This window comes from Bombus affinis, chromosome 1, assembly GCF_024516045.1.
Source record: "Bombus affinis isolate iyBomAffi1 chromosome 1, iyBomAffi1.2, whole genome shotgun sequence".
Classification (NCBI taxonomy): domain Eukaryota; kingdom Metazoa; phylum Arthropoda; class Insecta; order Hymenoptera; family Apidae; genus Bombus; species Bombus affinis.
The window spans coordinates 5,140,820-5,154,811 of record NC_066344.1 but is presented as its reverse complement, the minus strand read 5'-3'; the positions used below and the strand labels follow the sequence as shown (position 1 = coordinate 5,154,811).

The 13,992-nt window shown below is 32.9% G+C and overlaps 1 protein-coding gene across 10 annotated transcripts in view; it reads left to right on the top strand.

The window, feature by feature from the left end:
* Positions 1 to 13,992, top strand: part of LOC126915150 (glycogen-binding subunit 76A) — a 156,633-nt gene that overhangs the window by 62,989 nt on the left and 79,652 nt on the right. The window contains exons 1-2 of one of the 10 annotated variants that reach the window (XM_050719614.1): positions 2,645 to 3,248; positions 6,379 to 6,453. The exons of 6 other annotated variants lie outside the window; for them this stretch is intronic. In XM_050719614.1, the coding sequence (XP_050575571.1) occupies positions 6,388 to 6,453 (66 nt within the window). In that variant the 5' untranslated portion in view covers positions 2,645 to 3,248; positions 6,379 to 6,387. Of the gene's footprint in view, positions 1 to 2,644; positions 3,249 to 6,378; positions 6,454 to 13,992 lie in introns of those variants that run through there. 3 more of the 10 variants (XM_050719615.1, XM_050719622.1, XM_050719652.1) reach the window with 3 other exon arrangements.

Sequence of the window (13,992 nt, the reverse complement as noted above, 5' to 3'; positions counted from 1 at the left end):
ACAATAAATAGATATCCATTTGTACTCGTTGATTTATTCTTTTATGGATTTCAACGAAACGTTTAAAACAATTTCAAACGATTCATCAACATTTCTATATAATAACATTGAATGCTTAGAACGTGCAACTTCAGCCACCATCTGATGATCGTAGGTCACAAATTCTAAAAATATAATGCAAGAATCGATCGCTAGTTAAAATCCAGATCTTTTATTTTCTACGATATCGAAATAGAAAATTGCGTATGAGAGTGCTTTTTACAGCAAATCGATTTGATGAAATAATTTTTACAAGAGGTGTAAGTTTGAACCACGAACAAACACGAACTCGTAGATTTTCGATTTTAAAAATATCACGCGACCGACCGAAACTCGGTCGAAATAAAAAATAATTTTCGTCCAAGTAATAATTTCGTCGTGATAGACGTAAAACAATCTGGTGAAATGACTTCTACCAGATCACGAAATACGCGTTTAAAGCGAACAGACGTGAATTAAGACTAGCAGAAGCGAAAAAAGAAAAATGAGCGATTCGCTGTACTTGGTTTAGGCAGATAACTGGCGAACAACTAATGGCGAACAATCGGAACATAAGGAGATAAAAGAAAGGTTGTTGACTCGGTCGGATCGGTGATGCATCGTCGATGGAATGTTTCTCGAGGTGAAAAAATAATGGCGTGGTCGTGGTGCGATAACCTAAGTTGCAGTTTATCGGTGTGTCGTGCAATTAGTTTTCGATCAACGGCCGATTAAATAACTGCATGGACAGCACGATTGAACGAACAATACCGATATTTTCACCGTGAATTTTTTTCTTTACGCGTCTACGATTCACGAGGAAGGGGAAATTGATACTTCGATACGAGGTTCGGTTACTGAACGAATTAAATGCTAAATCGTATAACGTGATATGTGAAAGTTTGCGATCTTTGTTAAGATTTGTTTATGGATAATCTATAGCTGAATGTATCTTACGATTGTAATAGGAAATTTTCGAAATAAAATTCATAACCACGGTAGAAAAATAATAATCGATCATTGAAAGCTTATTGTGAGCTTTTTTTACGGACTATCTACAGCTATAGCCTACAATTATACTTAAATTATGGCGTTTTGGAATTGCGAAAGTGATAACTGTAGCTGAAGAATAGAAATGCATTGGTGAAAATTTATTTTAATTTTTCTTCATATCTTTTATAGGCAATTTATAGTTGGATATATCTTATAATTACTAAATATTTAATAAATCTTGGGAAGAAAATTAACAACTGTGGAGTGGAACAGTGAATCATTGAATAATTCATATGAATCCTACTTTTATTAAGCACGTTCCATTTATGCCATTTTTATTAGCATTTCTCGTTATCACTTCGCAATTTCTTCTGTGTTTTATCAGTTCCTTAATCCTTCAAGATTGTTAAGAGTGATAAGAGGGTTGGTGGACTATTAAGTGTTATATAAATATCGATAAGATCATAAGTATTACATTACTTTATGAACTTCATTTATCATGTTATAAAAATATAAATTATTTGGGTTCAATAATGATTCTAGTTATTATTGAGATAATAATCTGTCGAAAGTTGATATCTTGTATCGTGAGAGGTGAATATAAGGTCCATCAACTTATATAAAAATTGATCTTAATTAAAAATTTCTAACGAAATCATAGTAAAAAATCTAGATACGCTATCAAAAAATTCTACGGAAATATTTCAGTTAGATTAACTAATCAGATCTATTTCTAAATTTTCTAACTTTTAAATTTTTACATCTTTAAATACAATTGGAAGTCTGGAGATCAGGAAATCATATTTTTAGTAATGCGTGAAAACTAAAGTTCGTAATAGTTTTTACTTACAATTTGATAATTTTCATCACACAGAATAAGGATATGTCGCAAAAAGGGAAAAATCCATCGATTTCCTTTTAATATATTTATATACATTTCCAACCGTATCAGTTTAATGGAATCTATAAGGCACAATCTATTTGTAGCGAAGTATTCCAACCTTTCATTGAAGATGTAATTGATTTATGTCTCATGAATTCTCTGTTGCCTCATCTATTCCCATTGAACCGTAAAAATAATGTTAGCATGCAACTTTCTAAAATATTTTCTAGACACGCTGCGCATTATATCTTTGCTAGTCGTGACTGTCAACGGTTGCAAAATTTAAACAATACGTTTACTTTAAAATCCTCGTAACAATCCCTTGAGGCGTCCCTCATAAATCTCCTCCACCTCCGCCGTTTTCAAGAATGCCCTATGCAAACTTGCGTTCAATAAAATCTCTACTCTCAAACCATATTTCATGATGTTCTTCTTCCTGCTAATTAATTTTATTTTTATTCTAACAAATTGCTGTGTTCGTGAAAAATTATATCCGAAAAGCAACCATTCATTTCAATGTAAACCTGATCGATTTTACACATACGAAATCGAATAATTACACTTTTGAAAGTTTCACGAAACATAAATCGGTGTCTGTTAAAAATTGCTACGATTTATTTAAAATCGAATCACGTTTCACTGATATTCCATATTTTTTTATTCAAATATATCATTTAAATTTAATGTAACTTAAACCTAAGGTTTGAATAAAAATTTCTTAAACGTGTGATATATTCCTAATAATATATAGTTGTATAAGAAATCAAATAATTTAATTCTACAGAAAGATCGTAATTTAAAATATTAATTCCTAAAATTACTAATTCAGCTAGGAATTTCTTTCGTTTGAACCACAGAATTTAAATCTCCTTTACACGCAACGATCCCGTTTATTTGTCTTACCACGTAAAGGAGTATTCTACTGGAAACATGTCATCGTGATGAAAGAGAAAACGCGAAAGAAGCTTGTAAGTTTGCAAGGAAGCGTAGAACGGTGAAGTAAGAATAGTAAATATTTTCTCCGCCGAGTAGCCCACGCGTAAATATATATCGTCGCCCCACACGTAATTTGTTGCTAATCAATTAGAGCCAGGATCTCGGCGTTGATTGGCCGGCCTTCTTGTAGCAGTGAAGGCGATAAATCTGTCACGATGAATTGCGCTGCCCTAACTCGTGGGTCAAGTAGTCACGATTTAGACTGTGTCGGTGTATAATCGGACAAAAATAATAGGCCGCTTTTACAATAGGGGGACAATAGAATTCGTTCTCTGGACGACGACTGTACTTGCGTGACGTTGAATCGCGTCCCGTCAACGCACGTGTGTCTAAATAGATACGAATTGATTCGATACAGGTAATCCACGATCCATTTCTTCCTAGTTTCTGATTGATTTCAAAGCAAGAGGTTGGAATACATATACTTATGTTAATGGTATTGGCTTGTATGGTTTTAGTAGTTTACGTATCAGAATATTTGAAGCGAGGGTAAAAAATATCAACTTGCAGAAGCAAATTATCTGTTGCTTTGTTATTTATTAGTATATTATTGATAACAATTATCTGTTATTATTTTACAAATAATAATAATATCAGTAAGTAAATAAGTATTTATTTCATCATTCGTACATTTCAATTGTTTTTTTGGAATGTAATATATATAGTATAAGTCTAATAATACAACAATAGTCCATGCAATATGCAAAAAAAAAAAAAAAACTGTAATACTATTTGGATAGTCGAATCATCCTCCTTAACATGCAAATAATAACATACTTTTTTTTATCCCCTTTATTAAATGTTCTTAATTGTCAAGTACAATTAATTACATTTTTTTAACAGACTAAAAAGAATCATGCAGATTCCGATATAATTATCAGCAGTCGCTGGAATTTTCTATTGCTGTCGTATACTTGTATTGCTGTCGTATACTCGTGTACTGCGTATATTTGTAATTTGTTAGTGTGCGAACGTGAGTACACCGGAGGATAGTAATAATAATAATACATAGGGAAAACAATTTTGTTTTGTGTTAAAGCTAAATTAATTGTTTTCAAAGAGTCTTCTATTTTAGATAACTATCTCAAATAAGATGAGCAATTATTTGATTTCCGAATGTCATATTCAATATATATTTCAGTCGTAAATAATACAGTTGCGTTTTATAACGTAATAATATTTGCTCTCAGAATGGTTTTAAATTACCTCCGCATTACGTGTTTGACCTGATAGGCGTATTCACTATGAGGAAATCTGTATTCCTGATGCAAGCAATGTTGATATACTACAATAGAATGAGAAACTATTCGAGAGACTATTTTAGAAAACATTTAATCGAATCTAAAATACCAAGTAAAACAAACAATCGTTTCAGTTGATATTGGAGCAATGAAATAATGTCTCTGCTTATAAAGGAGAATTATTTGCTTGTTCAAATAATCCTAAAAGAATATTGATTAATTGAAGATAATAAATAATTTACAAGAATTTCCTTTTACTATCTCGACGGTAATATTTATTTGCAGAGGGCAGAAACCATTAACGACCAATACCGTGAAGCAAATATCTTAAATTAGCAAATATCGCTTCTCTTATAACAGCAATTCTTAAGGAGTATATATTAGTCAGCGTTATAAGCCCAGTAATACAGATGGTTTAAGATTTTACACAAGACTCTACATATGTTGAGAGTTTTATGATTGGTTTAATTGACTGTGAATTAACAAGAACGAATATAATGAATCTTTCTTCTTGTCTATCCTCTCGTTGTCTATGTTGTAAAGGAAATTAATATCTCGAATCGTATCTTCTTGAATGAGTACACTAACAAGAGATTTTATTTCCAAAATTCACCGTAATTTTCTCTCTTTCTTTTTATAAGTAAATTTTTAGAAAAATAGAACAAGCGGCGAGGTATTTATTTCTAATAGAGAGATTTCTATAATTATAAATGTTTGAATACTAATACTAAAATATAAGGAATATGTTTTAAAATACAATATAAATATTGTAACAACAGTATTAAAATATCGAATTTGGAAAATCCGTAACAGAATCTTATCTTATAAATTAGAATTGTATCTTATCTTCTAAAAAAGAATTATATCTTATAAATATTATATATCGTTTTATTATATTTTATTCATTTTTTTTTTAGGCGTATTTGTATTATTTTTTTTTTATTCAGCGCCACAAATGGCTTGGTTCTTGTGCTATATAGGAAGAGGAAAGATTTATGAAAATTTTTCTATTAGATTAACGCACAACTTCAGATTTAAGATCTTTTAATCTTTGGAATAGGAAGCGAAATGGAGGTAAATATAACGACCCCGTGTAAATATATCTCTTTCCGCAATTATCAAGACATTGCAGTTGAAACATTCCGTGTAAACTTTATTTATCGTTATACTACGTTCCATCATAGTTTTTCTTAAGATATCTCAAAGGTTGACAATGTAATGTATTAATGTCAGAGATTAACAACAGGAAGTCTCCACGTTAATACCACACGAAACATACGAAGTGATATCTATCTTGTTGAAAGGATTTCTATAATATATTTGTATCAGATAACAGATTAATTTTAGCATTAGGTATATTAAATAGATCAAATGTGAATCAAGTGTGATGATTAAAGACATGTTTATTTGAATAGAACGATTTTTGGACAACAGAATATTCATTTTATCTTGCACTATTTTATATTGTGTAAAGAATAATGTTATCAACAATAACGAAAAGTAGGATATAATATAAATATAATATCGTTTCAATTAGTTATAAGTCTCATATTTTCTTTCATTGTAGATCGTATTCATTTTTCAATGTATTAAGTTACAGGGAATCACACTTCTGTTTTCTAGATTTTCATGTAGAATATATATATATTGCTTCAGCAATTCGAATCATACATCTTCTCTATGCTGTTTTTTAACATAAGATGTTAACAGACGTGTCTATATGTCAATAGACACGATAATGTCAACTTCATATTCATGCAATGAAGGAAATATGCTTAACACTAGAATATTTGAATAGTACAGAACACTCGACTAATACACTGTTCAAATAACAGAAGCTTTACTTTACTTGCTTCTTCCAATATTGTCTATATATGTCTTACTATCTTTACTTACAACACCAACCGATGTTTTTTGAAAAATGATTCGACATTCATCTTAAAAAATACACGAATTATATTCTTTCCATTACATTAATTTTACTAAAAACCTGCACCATGAATCTTAATTCTACTCTCTTAAAGTATCCATAATCCTCTAAAATACGATCATTGGTATTTCAAGATTAGAATTTTCGATAACAATTTTTTACGATTTCTATTAACACGGTACCTTAATTGTACCATATTAACACAGTAGTTTACAAATTCTTATTAATGTAGCAAAGTTTCGTGACTTTTTTACACTTCTCACATTTTATATACTATTTCTTATTATTTAGTAAATGATTTCTATGGATTTCGTCAGTAGAAAAAAATGGATGGAGAAAAGTACCGGAATGACTGTGCTGCAACCTCGATCGACATCAAAGTAACAGTTCAAGTATGTTAGTTATTGATAATCATATTTTACGACCTTGTCCTACGCTCCTAGTAAAAATTGAAACTATTATTATTTAGTAGAATGATCGCGTTCCTATCAGTAAATGGTCAATTCGTTTGTAGTGATGTAAAACTGATTAATAGCGTAACACACGTGTCAAACGATAAACCGGGATCAATAGAATGTTTTGTTTTAATAAGTTTAATGAGAATCATTCTGCGTTACTACCATGTTATGCAGTTTTCTTGAGGAACATGGAAGAAGCTACTCATTTCGTTCTTAATCTATTTGCCGTTCTTAAACCTTTTCTTATTGCAATCGATATGCTAGCAGATTATGAGTGCACGTTTTACAAAATGAATTTAACGTGAAAAAAGTAGAATATTTCTTATTAAATGTATCTTATAATGTATTTTATAAATGATAAGATACTTTATAAAATATATTTTATAAACTAAACATTGAAAGAAGAATTTAGATTGTATCCATTATTTGTTGATATTATTGAGATGATCAAATATATCTTTGGTTTTCCATTTGATAGATACAGAGTTAATGTGATCTTTGATTTAATAGAATTAAGATTTAATAGAATCGAATAGAATTTAATAGAATAAGATTTAATAGAAATTAATTAGATTTAATAGAAGTTAATAGAATTTTCAACATTCCATTAAGAAACTTCAAATCTGAAATAGAAATAGTAACGTATATATTTAGAAATTTCTATTTCTAAAAACCGATAGCAATATAGAATTCACGATAGAATGTCAAATATTCATTTAATAGAGTTCGATTCTCCTAAGCATTAATTTAATAAAGTTGAAAGATAAATTTAGAAATTTCCGTCAAAGCAACAAAGACAAAACCCGCGATATTATTCAACAATCCAGAGTCGAAAATAGAATTGTAAATATTTCAACTCTAAAAATAAACGTAGACCCACGCAATCTGCAAATGGAACGTTGCTTTCTAACCACCTTGCGTGCATAGCCACGAGCGTATCTACTGCACAAGCGTCTCAAGAGATCAACGAAATTTTATACGAATCCGTTCGATCGAATCGAAGTTTTCCCTTCGACACTCTGGGAATAGAAAACGACGAAGAGATATCGAATTACAACATCGTTCGTAGTCTACCAGTCTTAATTATTTGCTAATCACGCGGAGCTGTCGATAAATTCCACTACGAGGAATGTGTCCAACGTCTCGTTTTTACATCTCATCGTCTCCTTCCTCCCAGGTGCAATGTTCTCGGATCGCGTGGGCACGTACACGCGTGCAACGAATCCTACGCATGTTTAAATGAACGGTTGGCTGGGCTGTTCACAGGAAACCGACGATTACCAACGCGTGTTCCTGTAACGGATCGTTGAAAATCGCTTCCGAATCGATCACCGAAGATGCCGCCTTTGACCGTCGAATATTCATCAATCGTGACAGCGCACGGCTCCGACCAGTGTCGGTTCGTGATAGTGATTTAAGAACACGTTGTTGAGGAATATCTATCGTAGCAAAGGGCTGCTTCCTAGGAAAATAAGGTTCTATAACAGCGATGCTTCGTGATGATGATTTAAACGCACTGCGGTGAAAAATGTCGTTCAGAAAAGAGTTTGGTTTTAGAGAAATGGCATTTGATATTAGGATTGATCAGTGGTAAGGAATTAAGAGCGAGTGTTTGTTTTATATCAATGTAGATTTGTGGTAATAATTTTGAGAAGGAATATTGTTTAGAAGAGAAATTTGCTTTTAGAAACGTGATTTTTAATATGAATGTGGACTGCTCGTAGTGATCCAGTGAAAAATATGGTTTAAGAAAGAGATTTGTGTTTATAAAAATTGAATCTATTGATTTCTCTTGGCAGTGTCGGTATGCGATAATGATTTCAGAAGAAATATCGTTTGCATAAAGAGTTTGGTCTTTGGAAGGACAATTGTTGATGTTGGTGTTGATTTGCGACGATAATTCAACGAAAAATAATTTGGAAAGAAGTTAGATTTTAGGGAAATGATATCTGATATTAACGCCAGTTTCTAATAATAGCTCAAGCAGAAAGAAGCTGTCTTTGAAGAAATAACTCTTTATAACAGCGACAGTTAGTGATAATTCTCGTTGAAGAATAGATCCACTTTCATCAAGTAGGTTGATTCTCTGGAGAAGTAACTCACGTAAGTGTCGTTTAGTCATAAGAAATAAGAACACTTAGTGTTAGAGAATAACATTTTTTAAAGGAAGTTGTGGTCCGGAAAAATATTTTATTATGTTAGTGGCGCCGTTTCAAGAACACGTTATCGCAGAACATCTCATGTATAACAGAAGATCATTCATCAGAGATATCATTAATTCGAAATTGAAGCTGCAAATATCGCCAGAAAACCTGCTTCCCATGAAAATGAAATATGTAGTGAGTATAAATTTCTCTTTTAGTGCAAACGTAAAGTTCGAAAGTAGCTTCAACGAGATAAAACAAATTTAAAGTCTTTTCACTTTTCACATGTATTTTAACCGAACGTGTAATTTAATTTTGGCATTAATGCTTTGCTATAAAATCATACTGGAAGCCTTTTGATTTCATGATTGACGCAAACGTAAAGCGTTTCAAACGGCACAGATGTGTTTTAAAGCTGAAAGTGACTATCATCGGCAACTAAAATAGATTTGCATCTTCCTTGCTTGTACGACTCAGTTCGGTATTGTAGTTGTTATATCACACAATGAGAAGAGGCGTCTTCGAACATCGCAGTGTTTCGAACGGTGCGAGCGTACTTTAAAGTTCAAAGGTACTAGAGCATACCGTTGTAGCTATTTCTTCTTTTTTGTACAAAGAAGCGACATTGTCATACCAATTGCGATTTTATTAGATACTATGTAGGACGTGAACGTAACTTGTTTCAATTTGCATTGCTATATTGTAACGGAGAATTCAAGGATTTAATATACAATGCTTTGAGCAAGAATGAATCGCAGAATATATCAATGTTATTTGACCACCTATATTTTTTTAAGACAAATATTAAAATTTTATTTTAAATCGAGAAAGATACTATTTTCATACGATTCTATGCTTTTTATACATTGCAAACATTTTTCTTTTTTATCGTAATATCCTTTTACTATAATCTAGAATATAGAAATATAGAAATTTTCTAATATAGAAATTTTCTCTTCTCTTTCTCTTTCTTTTAAATACTTTCTATCGATTATTTTCTCTAGCTTTTAAACTCGTTTCCTAAATTCCATAGAAAATTAAATCTAGAAGCTTGAAATTCTTTACAAGCTATGCTCTATTCTTTCGATCTTTATAGTAGATCTGAAATCGCAGAAGAAACGAGCGAATTTCTCTTGTTCTCGAATTCAAGTTCAAACAAATCTCGGAACACTTCATTGGCTACTGGTACGCTAATGCACCAGGTAGCAGTCGTTACTGGATTCTTCGGTTGAATTGGAGTCATTATCGTACTCGTACACAGAAACACAATTATTGCCGGCTATATTTGGTATAGAATAGCAAGCAACGCCGGTGGAATATTAAATTTTAAAAACAGAATCCCTAGTATCATGTATCGGGAAGTTATTGCGTGTAATTGATCGTACCGTTATTGAACATCACACGAGCAAAAATACGGGGAAAAAATTTGGCATTCGAATATTCAAATCGCCGTGCGAAGGCATTGCTTCTTCATCACTATAATTTACACCGTATCTTAACGCAAATTCAGGATCCCGCCGGTTCCGTTCATCTTTCGAATTGCTCAATTATTGCCAAGAACGCTCGACCTCGGTTACTTTATGATACTCTGAATTAATTTTAAAACCATAAATTTATGAATATAAATAATCAGGATCTTATAACGAAATTCAGTTCCAATAACGACACTTCATTTTCATAGAACCGTGCATAATTGTTCTCGTAGGTTAATTAATTCTTTTTTAAGAATTATAAATTCGTTTAGAAAACAAAATTAAAATGTCTGTTTTCTAGAATTTCTAGAATTTATTCATTCTTAATGATCAGTCGTAGTATTGATACTACTAATTGTTAACTTGTTTTCAGTTTACTCATAAAATACGCATTATAATTTACCTTCGTCATAGTAAGACTTCCTACAAATCCTATTTTCTCATATTATTATATCATATATCATTATATCATAACATAAATGCAAATAAAATAACTAAAATACACATAACGTTTCACAAAAAGAAGCATCATTAATTCCCTTTCTTCTATACGAATATACAATTCAATATTTTAATATATTACCAAATTATCTTATTATACAAACAATATTCAAATCACAGTATCTACACATCTCTCTCAATTCTCATTTTCCCCAAAACGTTCTTAATATCTTATTATATGGTTACATTATCCTGTTATACATCTCGTACCACACGAACAAACTTCATCCTTCCACTCCGAGTCGTACATTCAACTCACGATACTTCTTCCAAGTCTCATTCCCTCGAAACGCTCTCAATACCAACAAAATTGAACTCCCACCATACTATCAAGAAACTATCGGTACACCTATCACGCGCAGTGTTCCTAGCTTTCCTCAGACCTATAACGTAACATAAAACAATCGAAAAGGACGGGACATGGTGCGATAAGAATCGTCGTAAGTGGCTCGGAAACAACCGTGGCAGATGCAAAAGGAGCTACAAACGACCTAAAACTCGGCAAGAGGCAGGCGCCCTTCGCATTCCACGCACTCGTGTCGTGCATTCGCGACTGAATCGCGCGTAATCATCTCTCGATCGCGGCGAGTCACCATCGCGGGTGAAGGAAAAATCGACGTATCGGGAATACACATGTTTTTTCTCTGCATGCACGACGCTCGCAGCCGGCTATGTAGCGCGCGTGTGTTCCACACAGCGGTGGGTCGTCGTCTATCGGAAGTCTAGGCGTGCGTGATAGATAATCGTTATGTAAGAAGAGGCTCGGAGGCTGTTGGCCTCCAGACTCTTTGACGTTGAACCACGTCGCTCGGGCACGGGGAACGCCCTGGCGTTGGACGCGGCCGCGGGCCACTCGGCGAACTTCTTTCTGTATTTATGGTCCAGATAAAGAAAGTTTACGATTCAGATAGGATCGAAGTTGTCGGCGGGGTGAGGTGGTAACCTGAACTACGAGAGAGATAGAAGACTTTGCATGCCGCAGGCGTAACGTGCCTTCTTGTTCCCTTTTCTACGCATAATAATAGAGCGAGTGCCTTCTTCCTAGTCGTGTAGCACATCCGACACGACCGTCCGGCTGCGTAATTATTTCGGAACGACACGCGATTTGCAAGGATTTTAGCGCGACTGCTTCACTAGGTGGTCCTGACCGATCGACGCTTCATTTATTGGCCGTGCCTTTTCATTCTTACGCCTTTTGATCTTTTTGGATAGAAGGTGTTCGCTTTTGGGGACACTTCAGATTGTGATTTTTCAGGTATCAGATATATTTTTTCGTTATATTTTCTGATCGTCAAATAGGAGGAAAGGAAGAGAGGCGAATAATTGTAACCTTCTCTTCTCTAAGAATAATAATAGGAGAGTTTTCTTTGGTTGTAATCACTAGCTAGCTAGTCTCGTGCCACGTCATAAACTCATTAAGTCAATTTAGCTTTTAAAGCGTGACGTACTTTATGGCTGTTGCCAAAATATATGTAATTTATAGTTGTTAGTTATAATTCCCGCATCTTTGTATATTTAGTGTTTGTATCTCTTGACTGGATTCCAAGAGTATTATTTTTAGTGAAAGAAAATTGTTTATTTTTAGCCGTTCATTGTAGGTTCACTCGCTGAGAAAGAAAAAGCAGAAACCAAGAACTATGAAATTAAGTCTACGTTGATAGACACGTAATGCAAGATAATTCATAGTGTTGATCGAAAATTATTCTGTCGATCGTGCTGATAATAATCGTGTGTGGTACGGCGCTCACCAGATCTGGCCAAAACCAGATTTATTAATTATATAAATATGATAGAATGAACCACGTTACGTAAATATCAAACTACTTTGTTATAAAGTAACATTAAATACACGTGCACCGACATAGGAGAAGGTTTAGCATCATTTTTTTTTTTTTTTTTAAATCCAGGTACTATATGTATAAATTATGTAAATTCAAATGGCGTTGTTACATAATCTTGTGCCTGACCAGCACTATGAATGGTGGTAAATATATTTGAAAAATATGAAAACGTTGTATTCCTTGTTTAAAGTTTAAAACGAAATGACTGAATAATATAACATTTCTACTTTCCCGTATTAATCTATATCCTTGAAAAATATTAGAAATTATTATTTCATTAAACTTGTTCTTGTAAATAATTTCCACGCATACGTTTCAAATACGTGTGCAATATCGTTTAAAGTCAGAAATATAATTATTAATTATATAAATTGCTATGACACGAATCGATCAAACGAAAGACTATAAGCGTCAGATCATGTTATTTATTGCTCGCATATATATTAATATCTCATTGCTGTTTTCTCGCCGTTATTACGTAGTATAATCTAGTTAATAACATCGTTAATTTTTAGTACACGATCTCTTCGAACCAACTCGCAAATGCAACGAAAGTTGCAACGCAATCCATGGAATCGTATTACGAGTTATCTAATTCGTTTATCGTTGCCATAATTGGTTTTCTTCTTTTCCTCGTCTTGTTATTATTATTTCTTTTTCTTTGTAATGCGTAGCATCGCGTGTTTCTCATTCGACCATACACGTCAATCATTCTCCTCGGATTAGTGTTGTCGCCTTGTCGCTGTTGATTGGCGCCAGAACGTCAGAGGTCAATCGTCAAACTCGGCAGCTTGTTCCGACTTCTATCACTCGTTATATTTTCATAACGAAGCAACATTTTTCTAGATAAGATTGTAGACATTAATCCAGATATACTTGACTCTTCATAATATTTTTCCATATTTCTTGCAATACTCTTGTCTCGTAATATTTTTCCGACTATTTATTTTCCCTCTACTTGACGTCCGAATCAAGTAATTTTCAAAAAAATGGTTACTCGTTCCCGAAGATCGTTTGGTAACGTTATAAAAATCCTGGAATATGAAATTAGTTCGCGATCGTCCTTTCGGATCGTCGATAATGCAAACGTATCCGAGTTATATCGTATTGCAGCGTTGAAAATATAATAAATAAATGTACATGTACCTCTAAAAATATTGGGAATGTGGGGTACGTGATGTATTCTTGTATAAAAATAAATTGGAATCCTGCGAGAACTTTTTCAACGAAGTTTCTCCTTGTACTTTGTTTTTTTTGTTTCTGGTTTTTTCGTGAACGATTTATGGGTTGAGGATCATTCGAGTGCGTACATACGTACTCGACTGAGAATTCATGCTCCGCAGTCTATAGGTTGCAAATTTTTGTAACCGTTACTTCTACTTGATCTCAATTTATAGCAAACATCCTGGATAAGTAATGTAATTATGGTTAGAAAAGAATTGCGCTTATAAAAGTACAAAAGATGTCAAAAATATGAAGAGAAGTATTGAAATCAAAGTAGTCAAATGAAGGTTA